At 65.5% G+C, this 25,953-nt stretch overlaps 3 protein-coding genes across 10 annotated transcripts; all 3 read right to left on the minus strand.

The window, feature by feature from the left end:
* Positions 1-279: 279 nt before the first annotated feature.
* Positions 280-3,793, minus strand: LOC123843126 (uncharacterized). The gene is made up of 6 exons (XM_054506687.2): positions 3,123-3,793; positions 2,667-2,758; positions 2,538-2,565; positions 1,877-1,968; positions 1,241-1,367; positions 280-1,092 (listed from the first exon to the last, which is right to left on the minus strand). Exons 2-6 carry the CDS (start codon positions 2,751-2,753, stop codon positions 329-331), a joined length of 1,098 nt encoding a protein of 365 aa, XP_054362662.1. The 5' UTR covers positions 2,754-2,758; positions 3,123-3,793; the 3' UTR covers positions 280-328.
* Positions 3,794-4,069: 276 nt separating this feature from the next.
* On the minus strand, positions 4,070-12,559 carry TRABD (TraB domain containing). Of its 2 annotated transcripts, none has more exons than XM_045872309.3 (10): positions 12,449-12,559; positions 7,570-7,644; positions 7,101-7,179; positions 6,443-6,609; positions 5,977-6,117; positions 5,412-5,522; positions 5,180-5,319; positions 4,768-4,940; positions 4,573-4,684; positions 4,070-4,402 (listed from the first exon to the last, which is right to left on the minus strand). In XM_045872309.3, the coding sequence occupies exons 2-10, from the start codon at positions 7,606-7,608 to the stop codon at positions 4,252-4,254; spliced, it is 1,113 nt and encodes a 370-aa protein (XP_045728265.1). In that variant the 5' UTR covers positions 7,609-7,644; positions 12,449-12,559; the 3' UTR covers positions 4,070-4,251. The 2 variants fall into 2 exon arrangements, with proteins under 2 accessions (XP_045728265.1, XP_045728263.1); XM_045872307.3 differs by having other exon boundaries at positions 4,070-4,429.
* Positions 12,560-15,475: 2,916 nt separating this feature from the next.
* Positions 15,476-25,286, minus strand: PANX2 (pannexin 2). 7 transcript variants are annotated; one of them, XM_064590441.1, is made up of 6 exons: positions 24,688-25,286; positions 20,366-20,512; positions 18,398-19,843; positions 17,556-17,878; positions 16,409-16,597; positions 15,476-15,622 (listed from the first exon to the last, which is right to left on the minus strand). In XM_064590441.1, exons 1-5 carry the CDS (start codon positions 24,911-24,913, stop codon positions 16,496-16,498), a joined length of 2,244 nt encoding a protein of 747 aa, XP_064446511.1. In that variant the 5' UTR covers positions 24,914-25,286; the 3' UTR covers positions 15,476-15,622; positions 16,409-16,495. The 7 variants fall into 7 exon arrangements, with proteins under 7 accessions (XP_064446511.1, XP_064446515.1, XP_064446514.1 ...); XM_064590445.1 differs by having other exon boundaries at positions 20,366-20,515; positions 24,688-25,282; XM_064590444.1 differs by lacking the exon at positions 20,366-20,512 and having other exon boundaries at positions 15,477-15,622; positions 24,688-25,284.
* Between the last annotated feature and the right edge of the window lie 667 nt (positions 25,287-25,953).

Raw genomic sequence — 25,953 nt, forward strand, 5'->3', positions numbered from 1 at the left:
TTCTTGAAGGCTCAAGAGTACCAGGCCCTGTGTCCTGCTGGCTGCCCTCACAGAGGTCACAGCCAGTGGGGGCTCTGGTGGGTGCCAAGGGTTCCAGGAGGTCAGCACCAAGGGGTAGTGCTTTCCCAGACCTGGTGACCTTGCTTCTGGCCTAAACGTTGGGCTGCACAGCCTCCTGGATGGACAGGCCTCCCGGGTGCGCCGGGTCCGAGCAGCCAGGCTGGGTCAGAGCTGAGCTCGACCCCTCCCCCGTCCTGGCACCAAGGAAGACACAGCGGACAGCCGGGCTTGAACATTTAATGAGGCTCGGCCACGGACGGGCGGGGGCCTAGGCCTTGCGGGAAGCAGTGGTGCGCACGCGCAGCACGCTGGCGCGCAGGGCGGGCTGGTGGTCGCCCGCGGCCCAGCGCATGCCGGAGGCGGCCCCCGCGTGCTCCGGCCATGGCCCATTGAGGTCCGCGTGGCCGCAGGCGCTGTACCACCATCCGGCTCCCGAGCGATCGTGGCTGCAGCTGGTGAAGGTCCGGGCGCGATCCGTACAAGGCGTGCAGTGGTCATGGTCGCGGTCCAGCGTGCTGAAGCCACAGCCCTCCTGGTTGTCCGTCTGGCCCATGCCCCGGAACGCGTCCCCTGCGCCGGTGTGGTGGCGTGGGCGGCGGGCTAGCTGCCCCTCAGGCCCCCGCTCGCGGCCTTGCCATCTGGGACCCCAGATGGGGAGGGACAGTCTTCCCCAGAGCACAGAGGCTGGCAGATGTGGGCCGGAAAGTAGGGGGCTCCAGGGACCCAACCTCCCCCACCTACCCTGGCCTGCTGCAAGAGTCCCCCCTCCTGCAGCCTGGAGAGCCCAGGGGCAAAGCAGGACGCTTGGGGGCAGGCACAGGGGTTCCTTACCTCCCCAGCACTCACCTGCGTTCCCCGAGTACAGGCCGAGGGTCAGCTGGTAAAACTGGTCCTCCTTGTCCACGTGGAAGTTATCATAGTGGGCCTGAAGTGTGTGGTTGTCCGTGTCCAGGAGATCCACCACCAGCTCTGAGCGCAGGCCCGGCTGGGAGGTCAGGCCAGAGATGTGCTCCAGCCCCAGCCAGTGGTCACCTGCAGGAGTGGGGCACCCGGGCAGAGGCTACTGTGTGACGGGCCCCCCCTAGCCTCCTCCCGCCATCTCTCTCCTATGTCCCCGGTGGGGGTCAGGGCCTTGGGGTGCTGGCTACACCCCTGTGCCCCACGGGCAGCACAGTCCTACCTCTTAGGTCTCCGAAGCCTCGTTTGTACTCCTGCCAGCACCTCTCAAAGTCCAGGGGCCTCCGCCGGCCCCGGTCTCGGCTCTGAATCACCGTCCAGCCACCGTCCGTGCGCATGTCACAGAGAACCTGGGGAATGGGCCAGCCCGTGGCGGCCCGAGAGGGCCAGGCTGGATGCAAGCAGGCCTGCCCCTCTCCTGCCCATCCTCCCTTGAACACTTTGCATTTGAAAACTGAAACTTTGTTTTTCTACTTGTCAGTGTCATATAAACTTGCATCACATTAAATTCACTTTCTCAGAAAAAGGGTCAAACTTGGCAGTGAGGTCACAGGCCCCCAGGAGGGCTGCTCAGTTTGATGTCATTCTGCACCCTGCTTTGTTTTTTCACTTAATGTTGTCTCCTGGGCTCTTTCTTTGTTCATACCCTTCGAGGTGGGAGCCTAGGTTTCTCCCAGCCTTTCCTGACTGTAACACAACGTCCGTGAACACCTCTGTGCCCAGGTGTGTCTGAGGACGGACTCCACCAGCAGCGCCTGGCCTGGCTGGCCCTTCTCCTGCTAGGTGGACAGTGCCATCCCTTGTTTTTTGTCCAAGTGACACACACACTACCCCCGGACGCTCGCTGCGGGCTGCTCACCTTGAAGGGGGCGCTGGCTCCCTCTGGCTGGATGGTGTACACACCACTGCGGGCCCTGGGGCTCTCCACCCAGATATGAGAGCAGTCCCTCCCTGTGGGGGATACGGCCAGGAAGGCTCAGGGCCTGGAGAGGGGCCATGCCCTCTTGGTGACCGGAACCAGAACCCTCCTCCTGCAGACGCCCTGTGACAATCTGGTGGATGATTTACGACCTTGGTCCTGGTGGGTGGGCGGCCACAGTCCCCTCACCTTGGGCCATACCTGTCTCTGGCCTCTTCGGAAATGGCTGTGCCTTGGGCTCTGCCAATTTGCTGGTCCCCCAGCCCTCGGCCAGACCCTCGATTCTTCCCGAGGCCCCTGGACACCACCTCACGCCCTCACCTGCTGCCCTTGGAAGGTCAGTCTTGGCTTCCCTACCTTCCTCCTCCTGGCCTGGCAGTGGTCTGAGGGCTACCCCAAGTGCAGCCGGCGTTAGGAGAGAATACAGTGGGGCCTGGTCCTTGCCTGCCCTCCCCCCCAGGCTGTTCTGGGCAGGGACCCGGCCAGGTCCTCATGGGGGGTGAGACCTGCTGGGTGGGGACCTATGGGTGACAGGTGGGAGGCTGTCCGGCTTAGGCCCACCTGGCAGGCCCCTCCCTCTGCCCCCCCCACCCAGCCAGACCTTGGGGTTCCAGAAGCACCACCGGCACCTGTGGAGAGAGGACCCGGGTGAGAGTCAGGCTCAGTAGCTCTGGGAGTCCCCAGCTCATCGCAGGCTAGTGAGACCCGTTGGCCTGACGGCCGCTCTTACCAGCTGTCGATACTGCACCATGGAGCTGGCCTGGGGCGCAGAGAGGAAGAGGAGAGCGGCAAGACCCAGCACAGGGCAGGCAGCCATGCTTCCTGAGGGTGCAGACATGGTGGGTGGAGAGCCCAGCCCAAGGCCCTGCCAGCCTCCCTTCACGCCCCCCCGGGTGCTCACTCTTGTCTTTCTGGGCAGAGCCGAGCCCCTGGTCCCCAGCACCTTTTGTGCGGGCACTGGGCTCACCCCGCCTCCTCCCTGCCCAGGGGCCGGGCGGGGAGCCTGAGGGTGTGGACAGGGAGGTGAGGGCCGGGGCGCTCCTCTGAGCACACTTCCCCTTGGCGGGTGTCCTCGCTGGGCCCGGCGGGCACCTCCTGCCCGAGCCCTTGAGTCCCACTTCCACACATTTCACAAAACAGGAGCTTCCAAAATTAGACTTTATTTCAGTTCCTAAGGAATGCGTACACGCGCCTCTGTGACAGGAAGATCACGGCCCAGTCCAGTTCACGGCCGTGGGTTTCACCTGGTTTCGTCAGACACCGAGTCAGCACAAGCACAATTGGGCAGGACCCCGGGCCCAGGGGGCGCGTACAGACTCCGCGTCACAGACACATGACCAGGAGCGGCAACGACACACATGGGCGACACCGGGGTGGACACCCCGAGTGGGGCCACGGGATGGTGGCCGGCACCCGCCGGCATGTGTACCAACTGGGGGGCCCTGGCGGACACGCGCCCTCTGTCTGCTGAGGGCGCAGCACAGGGAGCAGGTGCGATCCTCCTTGGCCGGGGGGAGGCTCAGGCCCGGGGGGGCCGCAGCCCCGGACGCCCCGCAGCCAGGGGCTGCCCGAGGGGGCAGCTGGGGGGGACAGCGTCCAGAGGCCGGCCAGGCCCGCTGCTAAAGCCAACCCTTCCCCCAGGCTCGCCGGCTCAGGGCTGAGTGCCCCCCACCCCCCACCACCAACACATCCTCTTTGTCCCAATCAGATTTAAGGCTAGTATTTCCTGACACTGGCTTCAGTTTGTTTTAAGTTAAAGTTACCTGAGTAAAAAAAATTCAGACATTTTTAAAAGCCAAAACCGCACCACTTCTGCAAGCAGAGCGGCTACCAAGCTCGGCCCAGCTGCCCTGTCGGGAGGCGGGCTCCCAGGAGCCGCACGAGGGCCGCTCCGGCCCCTCCCCAACGCGCCGGCGGGAACCCCACGGCCCAGAACCCACCGTGAGTCGCTCCCGGCCGGGGCCCGCCGCCAGCGCAAGACAAGGCACAGTGAGGTAGGGGAGGGCTGGCCGTGCCCACCTCGGCCCCTCCCCCACCAGCTCGTCCTGATGCCCGTGAACCCCGTGAACCCCAGGAGTGGTCCCTGCAGGGCTGGGGATGGGGGTGGGGGCGGGGCTGCTGGGAAGCCTGAGCTCAGAGCAGTTAAATAATTCTTTATTTGGGCGGGTTGGGGGAGGGCAGGCGTGGCTGGGCCTGGACCCCCACGGGGGGTGGCGCCCAGAGCTCCTCGGGGTGGGGGTGGGGGTGGGGGGCCCGCCCCAGTGCCTCTCAGCTGCTGCGACTCAGCAGCCGCCGCGCCGCCAAGTTCGTCCTTCCTATTTGTGCGGCCGGGCCGTGGACGCCCTCTGCAGACAGTACTGAGTGACAGGCAGCGACAGGACCAGGCTGGTGGCGCGACGTCCCATCCAGTAGAGGCCGTAGCCCAGCAGGCCCAAGAAGGCGGCCTTCACTGCCAGCCGGGACACTCTGCCGGAGATGGACGGCGGGGGGACGCTGGGGAAGGGAGGGAGGGCTGGGCCTGGCTCGGATGGGGGGGGACACATGCGCCCCCCAGCCCCAGCATGGCTGCCGCCCCCTCCCCAGGCCCCGCTCTGTGCTGGGGGACGGCGCGGCATGGGCGGGTGGGCGGTACTCACGTCATGATCTCCTGGATGTTGAGGTCCGTGGTCCAGTTCTTCTCGATGCCCGGGACGTGACCCATGCCCACGACACCCACCACGACGGAGGGGACGCACTTCCTGGGCTCAGCTGTGGGGGAAGCGACGCGTCAGCAGTGGCCTGGTGGTGCTGGTGCCCGGAGGACCCCCGCCCGGGCCGGCCGTCGCGGTCACCGTCGGAGGAGCGTGGCAGCTCGAGGCGCCGGGCGGCCTGCCTCAGCATGTAGGTCAGGTAGATGTCACGCTCTGAGACGATGGTGCGGTGCAGGTCGGGAAACTCGCCGATCATCTCCGCCATCATCTGCTCCAGCAGGTCCTTCTGCTTGCAGCGCTCCACGTCATCCTTGCTGGGGGCAGAGGGCACGCTGCCAGCCTCGTGGGGACGGGGCGGCCAGCAGGAGGCTGGTGCTGTTGACCCAGGGCAGGGACCTCCGCACCCTTTGTGTTTGGGCTCACGGCGGAAGGAAGGGGCGGGAAGGCCTTGTTTGAGGAGGCTTAGCCCAAGAACAAGGGGGCCGTGCTGCACGGTGAGCCCCAGGCCACTCTTCCTGGGTGGGGCTGCCCGCGGGAGGCTGAGGGGCCCTACCTGATGGGGTCTGACAGGAAGCACAGGCCCCAGGCCAGCTTCACCTTCTGCCAGAAGGACAGCGCCGCGATGGCCCTCTTGAAGGTGACGGGGATGGGCCGGTCGCCCAGGTGGAACTTGCAGAAAGGCACCTTGCTGGCCTGGGGCAGAGGCTGGGTGTTGGCTGGGGAAGCCCGAGCCCCGGGCAGCTGCCCAGGCGCTGAGCCCCCTTCCCGGCTGAACCCAGACCCACCTCCTTGAAAGCCTCCCTGAACTCGCCGCCAGGAGCCATGCCCAGCTGCTCGGTGATGTGGGCCGACACCTTCAGCAGCAACATCTGCATGAGTCCGGACATGACCCCGTTCTGCAGGGGAGGGAGCCGCCGGTCAGCGGCCACGTGGACGCTGAGCACAGCCTTCCTCAAACGCGAGGGGAGGCCCCGCCTGCGTTCCGGGACTGAGCAAGGGCCGTGGACGGGCCGCCACGTCCCAGCGGATGCCCCTCCCCTCCTGCCCCTCCAGCCCAGACCCCACTCCTCTGCCCACGTCCCCCTGAGGGGCACATGTCGTGCTGGGCTGGCGGGGACTCTGAGACCACCCCTCTGCCCTTTGCCGAGCTCCTTGGGTCCCTGTCCACGTCCTCCCTGGGGGCTGAAGCCCACCCACCTTACCTCCCTTGTCTGAAACCCAATAAAGGCATGCCCCTCTCCCGCCCGGGGCCTCCGCACCGCCTGGAAGGCCGCGTGCTCACAGGTGGGCAGAGCAGGGGGCGTGGCCGCCTGGGGAGGGGGCTCAGCCCGCGCCCGCCCGACACCGCACCTGCCTCACGGCTTGCTGCAGCTTCTCCAGGCTCAGCTCCTTGGCCTCCTGCAGCAGCGTGCTCTCGTCCATCTTCAGCATGGACACACGGTACTGGCACAGCTCCACCACCACCACGTCGGGCTGCACCTCCCGGATGGTCTGCAACGGACCAGCCGGCTCAGGCCGGCGCCCCGCCCCCAGCGCCGACCCCGACGAGCGGCGTCCCCGGCGCCCCGCCCCCGCGCTGACCCCGACGAGTGGTGTCCCCAGGGGCGGGCGCCCCAGCGCCGACCCCGACGAGCGGCGTCCCCAGGGGCCGCCTCAGCTGCCGTGGCGACAGCGACACAACAGAAAGCGCACGAGGCCACGAGGGCTCTGTGGCCTCAGAAACCCCTTTGCTGAGGGCACTGGAGTCACGCAGGAGGCGGCAGCTCAGGCGACGGGGCCGCTCAGCCTGAGGCCAGCCCCGCGTGATGGGCCTCACCTTCACCACGTCCTTCTTGCTGTCGTCACTGAAGTGAGCGGTGCCCACCACGTACACCCGGCTCCCGTCCTCAGCCACCAGCTCGGTCACCGTGCGCGGCAGGCTGGGCCGCTCTCGCCTCCTCCTCAGCTTCATCTCCAGGAGCAGGGTCAGCGCGTCCGCGTCGGCTGCAAGGACAGCGGCTCAGCTGGGGTGCCATGCACACCGGTGGCCTGGGCTTCCGGTCCTCAGGGCTGAGCCACACCCGGGGCCCAGATGCGCACAGGGGCATGCGCGCCCGAGCAGCACCGCCCACGGGGGTCCCTCCCAGCTGCGACGTGCCCGTCCCTGCTCACTACGGTGTGCAGCTGGGCACGGCACCGTCTGACGAGACCCTCCCTATGGAAGGGGTCCTGGGCCTCGGGAAGCTCTGCATCCTCCACGAGGGGGAGCCCCCAGCCGCCACGGCCCCCATGGCATCCCTGAAGCACTCAGACCCCCACCCCAGGGAAGGGGCTCCTGATGGAGCTCCCCCAACCCTCTTGTGCTCCAGGGCCTCCTCCCCAACAACTGGGGCTGGCCCGGGCCACTGGTCGTCAGACTCAGACCACCCAGTCCGAGCCCCTTCGGCCAGGGAGCTGCCCCTGCCCCCCCAGCCCTGAACGATCTCAGCACGCACACAGGTTCTGGGATTCTCCAGAAAGCACCCTGGGCACCACCTCTGAGGCCCCCACTGCCACAACAGGTTCGATGCCGGCCTGCAGAGGGAAGGGAACGTTTGAGTGGGGATGCCCACCCTCCCTGGGGCCCGCCTGGGCTCAGGGCACCCACTTGCCCCCGGTGGGGCCCACTGAGGACTCGGGCCACTGCTCCACCAACTCCGCATGCTCCCCAGCAATCAAAGCCTGTCTGTGATCATCGCCTTGTGTGCAGCCCACCCCCAGGGCTCCCTGCCCCAAGGTCCCCCCTGGCTGACCCTCTGGGCAGGAAAACCACACAAAGCTCTCCTATAGAAGCAGCCAGAGTGATCCCAGGTGGCCACACGGAGGGGGGCCCCACACTCTGCTGACCAGCTAGCTGGACCCTGAGCCCGAGGTCGTACAGGAAGCAGGCCCCCCACACCCCAGCATCTGGCCCAGGCCTCTGACCTCCTGAGGTGGCTGGCCCTGCTCCTCCTCCCCCTCCATGGCTGGGTAGCGGCTCCTGGCACCGATGAGTGAAGCCTGAGGAGACAGAGGAACCATGTTCGCACCTGGAACCCCAGGGCCGTGCCCAGGGCTCAGTCTGTTTTGAAAGATCCGTGGGCGGGATGACAGGCTCTGCACTCCCAGACAGATCGTCACCTGTCCATCACCAGCTATGGAGGTCCAGGGTCCCTGTGACCGGGCACAGTAGGTGTGGGACCTGTAAACCCTGCACCACGGGGCTAAGAACAGGGCTGGGGACGCCTGGCTTTGCCCCAGCTGGTGAACTGGGGGTCCTCTGTGTCACCAGGGACAGACAACTGCCAAAGACAACGGACCATTCAGACCTCCAGGGCCAAGGGGAATCAGGGGCCCGAGACCTCTGTCAGGCCGTGGGATTCTGGACACCGGAAGGGCCGGCAGCACTGACAATGCAGACTTCACCCATGCTTCCCCAAGATGCCACAGGGAAACTCAGCCCCGAGTCTGAGAGCAGGGTGGCCGGCACAGCGTGGGAGAGCAGCTTGAAATGAGGAGCCCCTGGAGAAGTCTGACGCGTGACTGCAGGCTGTCACTCCAACTGGTCTGAAGCTGTGGTGTGGTATCGTGTTTGGTTCTGGAGTCTACCTCTGTCCATGGGCACCAGGGGATGGAATGACGGGGAGTGGCGCGGTGGGGAGCAATGCTCGCAGGCCTCACTTCAGTGTCACCCTCGCACTGCCCTTCTCAACGTTCCACAGTAAGGAAGGAAGGGCACGTGGTGAAGTAAGACACTGCGTCAGGTTCCTTTCCCCTCTGAGCACCGCGATCCCAGCTCCCCCCCCAAGCCCGTTTCCTCCTCAGCAGCAGGAGGGACCCATCCCCTGCGCAGGCAGCTCAGAGATGGGGTGGGGCTCCCTTCCAGTTTAACCAAATGCCTCATCTGGTGTCCAGGGACACTCGGACAGGCCTTGGAGCTGACCGGGGTGGGATGGGCAGCCCATCCTGAGGATGGCCAGGTTTCTGAAAGAAATACAGTCACAGTAAGGGTCAGAAAGAGGAACTGGCTTAGGGCCAAAGGAAGCAGCTAGGTCCTGATGGGAGGCTGGCCAGCAGAGAAGGGTGGCTGGGGAGGGGAAAGAGGGCCCGGACTTCTAAGCGCTCCTCCCAGAATACCTCCTGTCCAGGATCCCCAAAGCCCCGTCTTCCCGCTTTACAGATTAAAGCACTCCACCAATGCAAGATGCCAACTAAGTACAAACAGGAAGCGGTGCCTGAAGCCAGAGGGTGGGGCTGAACGGTCAGGGGAGCTGGGCCTGCCCCTCCTCAGGCTCCTGAGCTGGCCCAGGGGGGCAGCTGGAGATGCCGGTCCTTAGCCCAGCTTTACACAAAAAAGCAAACAGTTCTTACTTCCAAGCAGCACAAGGCTGCCAAAGTACCAGAAAAACTTCTTAAGAAAACATCCTGTGCTCTGGCAGGGAAGCTCCTACTAACAACAGCAAATGGGAGGTCACCACGTTGTCGCCACAGCCTTCCCTCCCACGGGTGTGGTGGTGGCAGGTCTGGGGCGTGGTGGCCCTCACCCACCCTGGGGCAGTGTGGCCAGACCGGCCCCACCGTGCACAGGCGGGGGGGGGGGGGGGAGGAGGGGGGCACCTTTCTGGGTGTGCCCTTCTGGGTCCTGCCTCCTGTGGGCTGGGGGTATGTGGGTGGCAGACGAGCCTGTCAGGCCTAAAGCCCAGCCTTGAGCCTGTTAAGTGCCAGGACCCGGGTCCCCTGGAGCTCTCTGTCCCACTCCCTGCAGCTGCTCCCCAGGGATGCGTGCCTGGTCTAGTCAAGCAGGAGGGCCACTGAGGGCCACCCCTTCAGCCCGAGTCCGTGATTCTGAGAAGCCTCTTTCTCTGATGCTGCCGCCTCCACACTTTCCAATACCCTGGTTTCTCTCAAACTCAGAGCTGGGGTCCCCTGGCAATACCCTTGTAGAATGTCACTTCAGTGGGTTGTAAATTTCAAATATTTATGGCTGGGGCCTGAGCCTTTCCCAGCTGCCAGGTGGGAAGCAAAGGCCCCACAGACCTCCGAGCCCAGGCCCCACCTCTCTGCACCCACTAGTGGCTGCCAGGGAGCGTCCACATCCCTCCTGGTTTCCTGCCACACACTCTCTGGATCTACAGGTCCCAGCAGTTCCTCACACCACTGCATGCTGCAGTGACAAGCAGAGCCCTGGCTGACACCCTCGAGGGGAGACAAATGTGCCCCTTCCTAAATCCATACCCCAGTGTGTAGCCCTGCTACTGGGCCACGGTCCAGCCACCAGTGCTGGGGGTCTCTGGAACCTGGCACAAAGCGGGAAGAGCCTTCTGCCAGATGCAGAGGCTACCCACTCCCTCCGACCAGCTGTCACTGCCAAGCAGGGCTGTCCACCGGGATGACCCGTGGGCAGATGGCTCAACTGTGCTGCAGGGGATGGCCTGGGTTTGGCCAGATCTCAGACCAGCCACCTGGTGCTGCATGGCCCCGGGCAGGACCCTCCAACCTGCTGGGACTCTTAGCTCCTCCTCTAGGATCGGGGTGGTTAGAGCCGTCACCCAGACGTCCCATCCGTCTGCACACAGTAGGCCCTCTCCCAGCTAAAGACGTGTGCCACACGGAGATTTCACTTCAGCTTATAACCTATAGACCTCTGTGGGCTTCCTCCTGTGTGGGCAGGAGCAAACCCCATGGGGCACAAAAGAACCAGCAGTCTGGTTTCAGGGGACAATGGAACACGAGTCTTCCTTGGCCATCTCCTTATCTGTAGAGGGACACACCATGATCTGGCTCTGGGAATCATAATGCTGCACATAGAGGACAGCAGGAGAATCACCGCAAGCTTTCAGGAAAACAAACTCCAAAGTGGTGGGAATTCCCAACAGCCCCAGGAGGACCCACCCTGCCCAGTACTCCAGGAAAAGCGCCTGCTCAAAGGACAGGAAAAGCCCCACTTACACTAGGGACCCACCTGGGGTGTACAGCCCTGAGATACAAATCAGAGTAACACGTTAAACTGTTCTGCATTGGATGACGTTATTAGCATCTGAAAATGTTTTGCTGGGTGTCCGTTTCAGGACAGAAGCAGAGGACATCAGACAGTTCAGTGGGAGTGGCAGACCCAGGTTCCTGCTTGCCCAGCCCAGGCAGGGGAGGGTCCCATTGCTATGCACTGAACTGCGTCCCCCAAAATTCATATACTGAAGCCCTAATCCCCAGGATGATGGTGTTTGGAGGTGGGGCCTTCGGGACTAAGGTTACGTGAAGTCATGAGGGTGGGGCCCCATGATGGTATTAGGGCCCTTATGAGAAGAGACACCAGAGCTCTGGCTGTGTGAGAACACAGTGGGAAGACAGCCATCGGCAAGCCAGGAAGAAAAAGCCCTCATCAGCAACCACCCTTGATCTCGGATTTCCAGTCTCCAGAGTTGTGAAAAAACAGTCTGCTATTTAAGCCCCATCTCTGCTGTTCATTATGGCTGCAGAGCAGGCTGAGACACCCACCTCTGCCCCCCTCGCCCCTCTAAAAACTGGAAAGCCACAAACTGCCTCCCAGATCCCAGACTGGCTTCTCAGTGCGGCCAAGACCCGACCAGCACCAAATGGAGTTCCCAGAAAAGCCTGCATCTCCCAACCAACCCACCAGGCTTGCTCAGAAAGTCAGAGGTCCCAATCTGGACAGACCGGTGGGCTGTAGAAATAACTGTCCAGCCGGGAGATGGCAGGATGTTGCCAAAGCCCTGACCTCCTCAATGCCCCCACTTCTTAAGCCTGGGCACCCTTGGCCACTTGAGACCCCCCTGAGTCTGGCAGCACCTGCTTTATGGAGGCGTGGCAAAGTTTGGGTTTGGGATTGGGATAGAGGACATACGCCCACTTGTATCTGGGCTGGAGGCCTGAATGGCTCCTTTTCCAGCTCACCTGACTGACCCTCCTGGAGCCCGGACATGGGGCCCATTGCCGGGCCCCCACACTGACCAGCACTGCAGGGCGCTGTGTAGGGGTCTGGCTCCTCACCCTACCAGGCTCTCTCCGGGCAGGCTCAGACACCATAGCATCATGGCCATTCTGCAAGACTGACCAGTGGTCCCAGGGTCAAGGGTCCCTTCCAGTCATGCTGCAAGGGGGTGAGCAGGAGCCAAAGGGGCGGCAAGAGACCCAGAGAGAGCTGAGCCTGCCCAGGAGTGCAGTGAGCCTGGTGGCCGCACATCTCCCTCTCCAGGGCACCCCAAAAGCCAGTGGGATTCCACCTGGAAACCACCCATTCTCCTAACGAAGCTGTCCTGATCCCCAAAGGTGGCAAGGACTTGTGAGCGGAGTTCCCAGTTGTTTTTGAGGCCGATGCCAAGGCGGCCTTGCCTCTCCGGGGAGGGTTGTTACAGACTCTCATACGCGGTACTTTGTGGCACAGAAGTTACACCTCCATGCGGCTGCTTCGTGGAAACAAAGTGGAGACTGTTGCAGGCCTCTGAAGTTCGGCTGCGCGCACACCGGGGGAGACCTCCGCTCCACTCTGCCATATGGCAGCCCTACTCGCTCGGCTTGAAGGGCAGAGGCCACCGGCACTCGGGAAGGGCCCGGGTCTCCGCCGCGAGAGGCCCGCGGCCCCGGCCCGCCCCACCCGAGCCCTCAAGCCCTCTCCCCCGCCCCCTTCCCCTCGAGCCCTGGCCGCCGACCCGGCCCCGCGCGCCCTCCTTACAGGCCCGGGCTGACCCTTCCAGCCTCAGACCCCGCGCTAGGGGCTGCCTGGGCCCGGTCCAGAGCGAGGTGGCCCCCGACCCCGACCCGACCCCGACCCCTGCCTGTCAGCCGGGGCCCGCGCCGCGCAGCGTACCGAGGCGGGGCGGCGCTCCTCAACCGGCCTCCATGCGGCTGGTCGCCCCACCGGACGGGGCGGACCGGGGCCGGGACCGGGGGCGGAGCGGCCGGACGGGCCGGGGCCGGGGGCGGGCGGCGCGCGGCATGCCGGGAAGCGCAGTTCCACGCGCCGCCCGTCCGCTCCGTCGGCGCGCTCCGTCCGCGCCGCCGGACTACACTTCCCAGGGAGCTGCGCGCGAGCGCCCGCGGACTACACTTCCCAGGGGCCGTGCGCGAGCGCCCGAGGACTACACTTCCCAGGGGGCCGCGCAGAAAAAGCCCCGCCCCGCCCCGCCCCGCCCCGCTCCGACACGGGCGCCTCTGGTTCTAGGAGGAAGGAGGAGATTCTGGACGCGTGAGTTCGAGTCCCCGGGCCTGTGGGGGAGCCCGGCGGCCTTGCAGAGCGCTCTTAAATTCTCTGACCGCAGCTCCCGGTCTGTAAAAGGGATGATGTTCCCACGATGTCCACGGAGAGACTTTGTGTCAGTCGCCCAAGGGGCAGCCCACGGTGGGATGGGAGGAGCAAAAAACTCGGTTGTGGAGCAAGCCCACGTGGCTCGACCTGGGTTGGGGCTGCCTAGACTCCCGCGCGCCGGCGACCGGGCCATCCCTCGACTTGGTGGGTGGAGTCCCCTGGGAGGGCAGGCCCCAGGGGTCCTGCTGCCTACCAGGCTGAGACCTGGACCCCAAGCCCCGGAGCGGTGCCTGATGGGCGGTCTCAGGACGGGCGGACCCCGGTGAGCCTGGAGCCACCGACCCACTGCCGCGGAGGGGCCCCAACCGCCATGTCTCTGGCCCCTCGTCGTCCTTATTTGGTCGAGTGGGCGGTGGGGCGTGGGAGGCGGACTCCCAGCAGGGTGTCCCGAGGCCACCCCCCCTTCTCCCCACGTGGAGCGCCCCCGGCCGCCCACCCCCACTGCCTGGGCCCGGGAGGGGGCCTGGGGGCTGCTGCCCTAGCCTGGGCCCTCCTCCCTCCTCGCAGGGTGGTTCTGGGGCTGGGCACCCTGCAGCTGGTGGATGTGGGGACGGCTTGCCTGCTGACCACACGCGGACCCCCAGTCAGCCCCACGGAAGCTTGTGTCCAGCCCAGGGCCGTGGGAGGACTGGCTGGCTGGGGGCCTCAGTAGCCGGAGCAGGCTGCCTGGCCCTCAGTCTGGAGCTACTTGGGAGTGAAGACACAGTCCAGTCCAGCCCCCACTGGGCCTGGACCTGCTGGGCCAACACACCAGCACTCGGAGCTGGGCACTGGGCCGCCCCTCAGGTTCCAGGAAGAGAGGCCCTGGCATTGGTGACTTGTAGGGGTCACAGGTTCCCGTGTCTTTGGAGGGGTGGTCCTGGGGTCCAGCTGATGTGGGAGATAATCCCCCGGCCACTCTTGGTACCAGGCTGGGCTGTTTGCCCGCTGAGCTCTGTATACAGGAGACTCCAGGCTGACGCTTCTGGGCCAGGCTTGCCGGCCACCTGCCTCCTACGGCTTCTTGGTCCCTGAAGGGCCCGGCTGGCCTCAGGGAGGCCTCTGTCCTCCTTGGTACGTGCTCCTCCTGTCCAGTTACTGTTCTGTCCCTCTGTGCCGGCTCAGGTCGTTTCTGCATCCCAACCACCTTGGCTACCTTCTCAGGAGCACACAGTGCCGGGCAGTGTGCGGTGGGGCCTGGAGCGAGTCTGGCTGCCAGGCCCATGCTGTGCCGGCGTGGCAGGAAGAGACCTGGGTTCCGGTCTTGCCTGTGTGGGAGCCTCTTCTTTTCTGAGGCGGGGACAGTTGCCCCCGGCCGCTGCAATGCCCAGGCTACAAGGAAGGGGTGAGGAGACGAGAGGTGGGTGGGGGGCTTCAGACCAACACTGGAGCTGATGGGGCGCGCTCCTGCACTAGTGGGGTAAGGTGGCGGCCCTCGGCACCTGCAGGGAGAGCTTGGCTTCTATGGGACGATGACTTGGGCCCTTCTCTTCCCCAGCAAACCAGGGCAGGGGTTCAGCTCACGCTGAGGGCACTGCGTGTGCTCCGAAGGACGGGCCTCTGCGGGATGCGACTTGCTCTGCAGTCCTACCGGGCGTTGGCCCCGGGGACAGGTGGCTGATAGCCTGGCAGAGCAGTCTCCCCAAAGACACAGAGGTGGCTGCGCTGGGCGCCTCCTCGGCGGGTGTGCGCCAGCCGTACGTAGACGTGTGTGTGTGTGAACATCGCTCAGCCAGCAGTACTGGTGTTCACTGGCAGAGGGAGGGTGCCCGAGACCGGCCTGCTGCACAGCCCGGGTAGCGCACGCCTCTGCAGGGCTCTGGGGCCATCTCCACTTTGAGAGAGTCCCCGGGGCAGGGGCAGGGATGACCCGGGCAGGGCCCAGCTGAGCTGTGCACGTGGATGGGCAGGGTGGGCAGGGGAGTGTGGCCTTGGATGGCTGGGGAGGCACGGCAAGAGCTGCTGACTTGAGTCGCCCAGGTGGGCACAGCTACCCTGCTCACAGGGTCATGGAGCCGGTTGATGGTGTGGGACCAAGGTAGGGGGGAGCTGCTGAGGGACCAGGGGCTTGTCCCCACCCTGCAGAACTGGTCCTGTGGGCATGTGGGGTCCCTTCCCTGGACACGTGGAAATGGTGAGTGCCAACCCAAGGGGCAGTGGGCTTCACAGCCTGGGATGCTGGGCAGGAAGTGTCCTGGCTCAGGTGAGGCCAAGTGCTCTCTGGGGACAGGGTGTATTAATGATGCCTTTTTATTTTCTGATATTTTGACATTGGGCCAAGTTGACCCTGGAAGGTCGGCCCCTCCCAGGACTAATTCCTAGAAACAACAAACTCCCATGTACAAACCAGCCGACCCAGAGCCCCGGCCCCCCACCCCCTCTGTGGGGCTCCCACCCTCGGCGCCTCCCTCACCTGCTCCCACCACCCAGGGCAGGTGCCCGACAACCAGGGGAGCCCGGGAACCCGTGGTCGGTATTCACGCAGGCCAGTCCTAAGCCTGTTTACCTGCCTTGTCCGTTCCTTCCTGCGGAAACCACAGGAATGGCTCCTGCCCTTGTCCCCCTCCCGCTCTGCCTGCTGGTGCTTCCCCCAGCGGCCCCCAGCCTGGGCACAGCGTGCCCCTTCCTCCTGGGGGCTGTGAGTGATAAGCTATCTTCCCGATGGCGGCTGTCTCCTGGTCGCAGGCCTCAGCACACCTGAGTGATGATAAAACCACATTTTAAAATCCGTGGAAGGGGCGCCTGGGTGGCTCAGTCGTTAAGCGTCTGCCTTCGGCTCAGGTCATGATCCCGGGGTCCTGGGATCGAGCCCCGCGTCGGGCTCCCTGCTCGGCGGGAAGCCTGCTTCTCCCTCTCCCACTCCCCCTGCTTGTGTTCCTGCTCTCGCTCTCTCTCTCTCCGTCAAATAAATAAAATCTATAAAAAAAAAAAAGCCATGGAGGGATGTGGTCCCTTGTCTGTGTCCCTGTATGACGCACCAGCTCCAGGGAAGGTCAGCCTGCCCAGCTCAAAGCTGCCCCGGGGATTCCAGGTGCCGGGCGGGGCAGGTCTCTGGGCAGCACAGCAAGTGGGCTCACGCCGGTCTCAGCCACGGCCCCCCCCCCCGCCACCCTAGGGCCCACAGGTTTCTGGCCTGGCTGCCTCAGCTACCTGGCTCCGAGGAGCCTCTGTTCAGATTCTCGGGGTCCCCAACCATGGACCGAAGGGCATGTGGCTCCATGGTGTACCCGTAAGACTAGACTCATCCCATCTGAGTCGTGGGCCCAGTGAGGAAGGCCCCCTGCCCTGGGTCCCTGGAACATGAGGGGCACCCCCAGGCCGTATCAAGGGGACCTCTTCCGGGAAGATTTCGTGGCTCTCCCTGTTCCCCTAAGTGTACCCAACAGGCCCCTGTCCCCAAGCATCTGATGGAGGGGACAGCCTCCTGGGGGCTCCTGCCTTTGCCTCTGCTGAGCCTGTGAGCCCAGGGAGGGCAGGGCTCACCTGAACTGGCCCCCAGGCCTGGAGAGCATGGCTGTCGGTCAGAGGTCACGGAAGGTCAACGGCAAGGGACCACCGCGTGCTCCTGCCTCACGGTGGGTGCAGCCGGGCCCCCAGGGTGGCCTGGAGGGCAGCGTCCCCGCATGCTGACGGTGGGTGGAGGGCGGCAAGCCCAGTCAGAGCACAGGCCTCCTGCAGGGCGGACCACACGGGACTCAGGCGGTATCAGAATAATATTTATTGATCTGCTCGGTGCTACCTTAATGCTGTCACGTGTCGCCGTGGCTGAGGTAATAGGGACAGAGCCTCCGAGCGCCGGCCCTGGGTGCCCATGGGAAGCAGCGTGGGTCCTCGGGTGGGGGGACGTGGTTATTGCGTCGGACTCCTTCCCTTGCATGCCGGCGTCCACACCAACTCAGCTCCGTGCCCACTCACAGCCCGTGCGTCCACGCCGGTGCCCACACCGCTCTGCTCACTGCTCGCCCGCTCGCGCCCGCTCACGCACACATCCACTTGCACGCCGTGCCCTCGTCCTCTCCCTCACGCGCCCACGCACACGCCGTCCTGTCTCCTGATAACGCACACTCAGTAGTTACAGTAATCCTAGTAAAATAAAGTACAGGTATGTCGGGATACAAGGAGAAAGTGCATGTTGATCTGATGGAGGGTGGACCCCGGCACCTCCCACTGCAGGAGGGAGCCCTGAGCACGGCTCCTTGGGCATAGCCGGGCCTGGCGGTATGATCACCCCCGGCTTCCTTCCAGGCTCAGGACCAAAGTTGTCCTGCCTCAGCCTGGACCCAAGGCAAAATCGACTAAAAAAATAGACTCTTCACCTCCCGGCCGAGTGCCTGATGCAGGGATGGGGGGTGGGGGTGGGGGCGGCTGCAGGCCTTCCTGGCTGGGGGCTCCGCTGGGGTCAAGGCCAGCCCCTGGCCCAACCAGCACCCCAACGATGCTGTCTTGGGGGGCGGGCGGGCCAGGTGCTCAGCCCCGTGGCATGCGGACAGGAGGCCAGGAGGTGCGGGCAGTGCTGGGTGAAGCAGAGACCACATCCCCGTGGGGCTGGAGTCCGCGGCACTCCTTGGTCATGCGGAGGGCTGTGTAATGGCCCGGGCAGCCCTGTTCCTCAGAACTCCACAGTACTCACTACTGTCCTCGGCTCGTCGAAGGTGGCGATGAGGATCTGCTGGGGGGGTGGGATGGCGATGAGACTGCCCACATCTGGGGGGGCCCGGGGGCCCCCGTCCTCCTCTTCCCGGGCTTCATACAGCGTGCTGATGTGCAGCAGTGGGTGCGTGGCATTGCGGCTCAGGATGGCGAGCGGGTCGGCTTTGCCCAGAGTGGCTGGCGACAGAGGGGCTGTGGCGGGGGCTGCTGGGGGCGAGCAGACGTGAAACGGACCCCCGGAAGGAAGAGTGGCCCGGGCTGGCTCTGCTGGGTACAGGATCTCCTTGTCAGGGAGCGGAGCATCTGCAAACGGCCGAGAGCACGGGCAGGTCACAGCCTGCGGACCGCCCGCCCCTCCACCGCTGCTGCCCCTCTCAGATCCCGCCGGGCAGAGACTGGTCACCGAGGGCCCTGCTCCGGCGGAGGCCCCCGAGGCCCCCAACAGGGCTTGATTCTCCCTCCTCCTGCCTCCTTGGCCACGTGGGGCCGCCCGAGACCCTCCCTGCACACTCCGGCGCGCTGGGGCGGAATCTCGCGCTGCCTCAGGAGCAGCAGGGCCCATTTCCAGAACCTTCTCTAGAGCCTGAACAACCTACCGTCAATATCCCCCTGGGCTCTCCTGCTAGCACTCCTCCTGCGTGCCGGGGAGGGCCCCCACGGCCTGCCTGCGTTCTGCCCTAAGGCCGGCCCCCGGCTGCCCACCCCCTTCTTCCACCTAGCTGCTTCGCCCCCGCACACGGTTCCCAGATGCCTGGTCTGCAGAGGACCGTCCGTGGCGCGGGGCGCGTCCTTCCCTGGGGCCGGGGGTCCCCAGCCGCCTACCTTTGGTGGCGGCCGAGGCCAAGCCCAGCGCACACTCCTCCGCCTGGGACAGGAACCCCCCTTCCTGGCTCCGGGAGGCGGGCAGGGCGGCGGCGGGCACGGCCTCGGGCTTGGCCTTCTTGGTGCCCAGGATGTAGGGGTGCACGTCCAGGGAAAAGTGGCGCGCATGCTTCTTGTCGGGAGCGGGCCCCGCGTCGCCGCCGCCGCCCTTGTAGTGGTGCGCGGCGCGCGCGCCCGCGTCCAGCAGCGGCGCGATCAGCGTGTCGGTGGCCGTCTTGCGGCGCACGGGCTTGGGCTTCTCGGCCTTGCTGTTCTCCACGCGCATGATGGCCAGCGGCTCCCTGAAGGGCTGCGGCAGCGGGTTGCTGGTGGGGATCCACTTCATCTTCTTGCGCGGCCGCTTGACGACGGGCGGCTCGGCGGCGCCGTCGGCCTCGGCCGGGTTGGCGCTGGGGTCCACGGTCTGCACGCCCGCGTCGCGCACCGTGGGCGTGGCGTCGTGGTTGGACTGCGCCAGCGCGGCCAGCAGCTGCCGCACCACGTTGTCGTACATGAGGTCGCTCTCGTTGGTGATGAAGTCCAGCCGGTTGAGCGACTTGATGTGGTCGCGGTTCTCGTTGCAGAACATGGCCAGGATGTTGATGTCGCAGAACTGCGAGCGGCGCCACTGCCGGCGCGTCTTGATGCCCACCTTGTGCAGCTTGTCGAAGATGAAGTTGCTCTTGCGGAAGATGAACAGGTGGATGAGGTTGACGAGGATGATGAGGTTCATGGCGCACAGCAGCACGATGTCCACGCCCGCCACGATGCGCTGCAGCTGCACGGCCGGGAGCTTGCAGCTGACGCGCACGGCCGGGCCCCCGCCAGCCGGCCCGTCCGGGGACGCGCCCAGCGCGCACGTGAACTCGTTCTGCTTCTGGGTGGCGCAGTAGGTGCACAGGTAGGAGATGGGCGCCACGCTGAGCAGCAGGATGAGCAGGTGCCGCGCCAGGTACAGCTTGGCCAGGAAGTTGCTGCGGCCGCGGCGCTCCAGGTACTTCTCGAACAGGTTCTGCTCGGGGCTCTTCTCCTTCTCGGCGTTCTCGATGATCTCGCGCCGCTCGCGCTCCGTGATGCCGGGCCCCTTGGACTGGATCTGCTTTTCGATCTTGGGGGCGCGGCCCTCGGCCGCACGGTGGTAGCAGTTGTCGATCTCCTGCAGCAGGAAGTTGAGCTCGGAGGTGAGGCGGGTGGAGGCCAGGAACTCCCAGCCCAGCGCGGGCACGTACATGATGGCGGCAAAGGCCAGCAGCGAGTAGGGCAGCAGCTTGTGCTCAAACAGCGACGGCCACAGGCTGGCGTCCACGCCGGGCAGCGCGTCCCGCAGCTCCGTCCAGCAGTAGCCGCGAGCGTACAGCGCCTGGTCGCGAGTGAAGTTGTGCGGCGTGTAGCAGTAAATGGGCTCCTCTGGGGGCAGAGAGGAGACTCGGGCTGGGGCGCGGGGTGGGGGGCGCGCCAGGCACGCCAGGGACTGCTGTTCCCCAGCAGAAACGCCCCGGTCACCCGCGACCCGCCGTGGTGGCTGGGGGGGGCTCACCTTGGAGACCCCCACATACAGCTGCTGCCTGTGGCACAGGGTGGGGGTACAGCCCCCCAGGGACTGCCCTGCACTTCAAACCGGGGGTCCTCTCTGTATGCGCAGGGTCTGTGTGCACGTGGGGGAAACCCAATCCCACAGGGAAGCAGGACAGGCCAGTCAGCACAGCAGCCCCCGGCTGCACTGCCAGGAGCTCCATCTCTAGGAGGGTGGACGGCCCGACCGTCCTACCTGGCCAGAGGCAGTTCTGGTGGCACAAAAGTGGGCCCTGCCTGCCCTTGAGGGGTATGGGGTGTCTCTCCCAGACCCACTGTCCTGGAGCAGGGCAGGCTGGGAGTCCTGGACGCTGGGTGGGCACGGGCAGTGACCTGGACTCTGGCAGGAGCACTCACCAGGACGGCAGTGTCTGCCGCTAGGAACGGTGGAGACCTCCTGAATTGCAGAAAAAAGGCTGTCACTGAACTTTATTTTCCCTCCCAGATGACGACGGGCACAAACCAACAGCAAAGGGACGCGTCTGGAGCCACGCTGGGGTCCACCTGCTGGGGTGTTACATTTGAACACTTCTCCAAAGGGCAACACCTGGCAGGCATGGGGCTGTCCTTGTGCGGCACCAGGCCCCCATGTTCACGGCCCCGAGGGACTGGCCACCCTGCTGCCAGGCCAGCTTGAGACCTCTCACCACACAGGACGGGGGTTAGCGGCCCCCCTACAGCGCTGCCCAGATTGCTCCTCTGGCTGGTGGGATCCTACCCCCAGACCTGGCTCATGGCCCCCACCTCCTCCCCGGGGAGGTGCAGACCCTTCCCAAAGGTGTCACGTACTAATACCCAGAACTTTACACAGACTCTGCAAGGGGGATTAGGTTAGGGCTCGGGGTGGGGGTGGGGGTGGGAAGGATGACCCTGGATTATCGGGTAGGGGTCCTTATAAGAGGGAGGTGGGAGGGTCGGAGTCAAGGATGTGAGGATGAAAGCAGAGAAGATGCCACTGTGCCAGGCTTGAAGGTGGAGGACAGACCACAAGCCAAGGAGTGTGGGGTCTTTAGAAACTGGAAAAGGCAAACAACAGTCTCCCAGAGCCTCCAGAAGGAGTGAGGCCCTGCTGACCCCTAGACGTTAGTCCCATAAAACTCATTTCAGATTTCTGAGCTGCAGGGCTCTAAGATCATAAACTTGTGTTATTTAAGCCACTAAGTTTGTGGTCACTCGTTAGAGCCTCAGCCGGAAGCTAACGCAGGTGGTGGCTGGCCACTTGCCGGCTGGCTGCCTCCTCTGCTGAGACCCTTTCCTGCCCCCCTGTGCCTCCCCCAGTGGTGTGAACACACGTTCTCCCGAGGTGCTGGGGGCCGAGGGGGTGGGACCCCATACACGAGGGAGGGCGAGGCCCTCAGAGGCCACAGACGAGGGTCAGGGAGACTTGGCCGCTGAGACGTGCAGCCTCCCCTCCCCAGAGAGCAGTCAGCCTCGCCAGCTCCCCTGGCCCTCCTCGGACTCAGCACAGGCCCTGAAGCCCACGCTCAGCAGTCCTCCTGGGGCCAAGCACTTGCCCTCTCTCCTTTGCGAAAAGGGCATGCACTCGGGGGTTACCTGCACCCCTCCAGGCTAGAGAGGCCCCCAGGTGATGTGGGGCCCAGCTATTTAAGAAAATGCAGCTGGAAGTTCCCCTGTGCGGTGGCCCAAGGACATCTGCGGAACCCGGCGACCCCGCAAGGCTGGCCCCCTCTGTCCAGGGCGCAGTGGGGGGTCTGCTCACAGCAAGCCTGGCCAGGAGCCACGGGGGTCTTCCTGCTGTCTGCGGCCCTCCAGACTGGGGGGATTCTAGGCTAGGAAGCCAGTGCGGCCTCGTCAGCTCCTCACCCCAACCCTGGACGTGGCCAGCACGTGTGGCCAGCATCGTGTCCTTGACAAGCAAACCAGGGCGTAGAGAGTCGGGTGTCCCCCTGCTCCAGGGGATCCCCAAGCAGCGAGGACCCAGGCAGGGTCGGGGGGCGGTGAGTGTCGAGCCCCCGGCTCCAGGCCAGCTCCTTGCGGATGGGGCGTGGATCCTTCTGGCACACAGGCGGGCCCTGTGCCCCAGGGCTGGGGCCTACGGATGGATGCAGACACGGCACTGGGGACGGGGGGCGGGGGGGGGGGGTGGGATCTGGGTGGAGGGGCCTCCAGTGCCCTCTGAGGGTCAGAGCTTGTGACCTCACTTCCTTCTTGCACCCCTGCCCCACCTGAGCCGTCCCCACGTGTCAGCAGGGCCTCTCCTGGCAGTTCAGCCTGTGGACACGTGGTTCCCCCTGCACCCCTACTGTCCTCGGGTCTGGGGAGGGGCCCGGGGCTCGTCCACGTTCTGTGTGAAGCACCAGGAGACATCCCACTTCACAGGCCGACACAGACACTGTCCTGCCTTGACCCCCAATTCAGGTGAGCGAGAGCGGCTGCTGAAGCCCCCCCAGGCCGTGAGGGGACCAGGGCAGGTGCAGCCCCTCTCAGCAACGGGGCCAGGCCCCTGCGTTCGGGGACCTGGGACAAGATTTCCTCGGGCACACCCAGGTGCCGAAGGTGAGCACGTTCCACAGGCATGTTCCACACGACGCGTTGCACGGCCTGGGATGCAGGGCAGCAGGGTCCAGCGCCTGTCTGCCACCGCTCAGAAGGCCTGCCTTGTCCATGCTCAGGGGCCCAAGTGGGCACAGGCATGTCCACGTGCAAATGCAGGTCAGCACGGGGGGGGGGGGCACGGCCGGCCTGCACAGGAAGTCCCAGGGCACCACCAGGACGGGGACAAAGAACGAACTTGGGAGACCCCAGCCTGGCTGGGCGTGGAGCGGTGTTGAGGCTCCACTTGGGGTGAGCTGGACTCACCGGACAGCATAGGAATGGAGGCCCTGTCCCCGGGGGGGTGCGGGGGTCACCTGAGGATAGCAGTCCTCAGCCTGCCCCACTGTGCACGTCCATAGTGGGCAGAATTGTGTCCCCCCCAAAGATGTTCAAGTCCCAACCCCTGGTACCTGTGAATATGACCTTGTTTGGGCTGTGGTCCTGAAAAGGTCGCACTGGGGGCACCCAGGTGGCTCAGTTGGTGAAGTGTCTGGGCTCTGCACTCAGCGGGGGGGCTGCTTGGGATGCTCTCCCTCCCCCACCCCCCCTCGCTGCACGCGCACTCACTTTCTCTCTCTCAAATAAACAAATCTTAAAAAAACCAAAACAGATAAGGTCACACTGGAGTAGGGTGGCCCCAACCCAATGACTGGCGTCCTTGTAAGAAGAGGGGATTTGGAGCAGACGCCCAGGGAGAGGCATGCGGGGACGGGGTGAGGAGGCCCGGGAAGCTGGAGAGGCAGAAGGGACCCTCCCTGGAGCCTCTGGGCGAGAGGCCCTGCCCACACCCTGATTTTGGACTTTTGGTCTCCAGACTATGACAGTTGAGTCACCAAGCTTGTGCTTGTTACAGTCATCTTAGAAACCCAATACACCTAGATGCCCTGAGCGACACTGATGGGTCACACCTGCGTCTGCACGTGCGCTACCCCCGCCCCTGGGAGAGCATCTGGGCACCGGTGTCCGAAGAGAGAAACCGCAGAGGTCCCCAGTCTCAGAGCAGGATTACGTGGGCCTGGACATGTCCACACTCAGGTCTGGTGGGTTCCCAGGTCATGGGGACCCCTAAAAATCGAGCCCTTTGTGAAAAAACCAATGCACAGTGCAAGAATGTCTGCCAATGTCACTCAGGGGACAGAGTCACCTGTCCCTCCTCGAGGGGTGCACAGGAACACCCACCCCCTCTGCCATGGACGGGCACCTCTGGCCCTCAAGTCTGGCCAATGGACTGCGGAGGGGCCTCCCTGGACCCCTTGCCAACCAGATCTGGGTGGGGGGTGCCATTCTCTGCCTCCAGCCGCCCACCTCTCCCTGCCCGACCCTGTCCCCGCTCCTCAGGAAGGGTGATACTGGAGGCCACTCTTCCGTCCGCTTGCCCCCAGTGCCTCCCAGGCTGGCTCACCCAGGGTCACTTGTTAGGAGGTCCTCCTGGTGCCCCCATGTCTGTCGACTTAAGGCCTCAGCATGTCACAGCGCTGGTTCCTGTCACTGCCCTATTCCACCTGCATGGGCCTCCTGCTTGGCCAGGTGGGTCCACTGCCCAGCACCGCTGTGGATGCTCAGCCTGGCCTCACCCGTCCTGCCCGCAAACCTTCTGGGCTCCCAGTGCCCAGAGCAAGGCCTCCCCCTGTAGCCGACCAGAACCGGCTGGGTCTCAGGGACCCTCACTGCCAGTCCGGCCGCAGCGCTGCGCCAGGTGCTCTGACAGCCTTTGGCTTCAGTGGCCGTTCCCATCACCTGTGACACCCTTCTCCGGTCCCCACCTGGCCACTCCTCCCCCCTCAGAGCCGGCCCACTCCCCCTCCTGGTCTCTCCTGCCAGACCCCAGGTCTCATTTACGCCTGAGACCCACCAGGTCCAGGACGCGTCCACCCGGGGCTCACGGTGAGCGCATGGAAAGTAAAAACAATACATCGGAGGAGGGGGGTCTCGGAGGCAGCCCCAGGCGACTGGCGACACAGGCAGCGATGCGGGGGGAGGGGGTGGTGGCTGGGGACCTGCTGGGAGACCCCCGGGCGCCGCCAATACCGCCAGGCCCCAGTGGGTGGCCCGCGGCGGGATGCCGGCGGGGGGACGCGGGGAGCGCCCGGCGCCGACACCTGCGGACGCGCCCCCGGCCTCACCTGCGAAGTTCTTGGTGAAGACCAGGGTGACCAGCAGGATGGGGACGAGCACGGTGCCGATGGTGACCACGCGGTCGAAGGGCAGCTCGAGCTTAAGCTGCAGGAGCAGCGCCGCTAGCGCGCCCGCCTTGTCGTCCTGCGCGCCGGGCAGGATCAGCTCGCGCAGCTTCTCTCCGGCCAGCAACGCCGTCGCCATGTCCGCGGACTGCTCCAGGAGATGGTGCATGGGGGGCGGGGGCGCGGCCCGGGGGCGCGGGGCGGGGGGCGCCGGGGCGGGGCCGCGGGGCGGGGGGCGCCGGAGCGGGCAGGCGGGGACGCCGGGACGGATGGGGGGCGCCGGGCGGCAGGGGAGGGTAGCGGGGCTGCGGGGGGCGCCGGGCCGGCGCGGGGGTGGGGGACGCTCCGCCGCCGCCCCCGCGGGCAGGGGTCGGACCGCGCGCGCCCCGCCGCCCCCGCCTCGGCTGCAGCCCGGGCCGGGCCTGGCGCGTCCCTCCGGCGGGGGCGGCGGCTGCTGTCCCTGCTGGGGCCGGGGCCCCGCTCCCGCCGCGGGGAGGGGGCTGTTTACCTGCGGCGACTTGCGGCGTGGCTCCGCCCCCCCCCGCCCCCCCGCCGCGCAGATGCGGCGCCGGCGATGACTTGGCAAAAAATATAAATTAAATAAAATGAATTAACAATGACCGGCCCCTCCTCCTCTTCCTCAGGGTGGAGAGAGCGTGGGAGGGGCCGGGCGCGGGCCCCCTCGCCCGGCTCGTGGTCGCGGGAGCCGCCCCGGCGAGGAGGGGTCTCCTCGTCCCGCCTCCTGCCGCCTCCACCACTTCCCTGCCCGGAGCCCGGACGCTGCAGTGGGCGCTCGGACGCACGCCGGGGACTGGGCACCCCCCGGGTTTGGGGCAACGGCCCGCGGACGCTGTGGGGCGTCTTCCCACCCCCCAGCGCCAGGGGCCCCCCACATCACTTCCCGCGCCCCGCTTCCGACTGTGCCCTGCACCGCCTCCCCTCCTCACGCACTCCTCCCTTCGCCTCGTCCGACAGACACGCCGGGGCCGGACTGTGCCAGCCTCCGGGGTAGGCTCTGGGGTGCGTCTGGCCCGGGCTCCCTGCCACCTTCCTGACCTTCATCCCCTCCATCCCCACGCCCCACCATTCCCGCTGTTGTCCCCCGGAACAGCTGCGCACACACTTCTGTGGGTTTGGTCTCAGGCGCAGAGCGCAGTCACCACCTTCCAGCCCCGCCGCCTGCAGGACCCTCTGTGGTTCATCATTTTT

The sequence above is a fragment of the Mirounga angustirostris genome, unplaced genomic scaffold (assembly GCF_029215605.1).
Source record: "Mirounga angustirostris isolate CCGP_5_RB_7025 unplaced genomic scaffold, mMirAng1.0.hap1 SCAF_5, whole genome shotgun sequence".
Taxonomy (NCBI): domain Eukaryota; kingdom Metazoa; phylum Chordata; class Mammalia; order Carnivora; family Phocidae; genus Mirounga; species Mirounga angustirostris.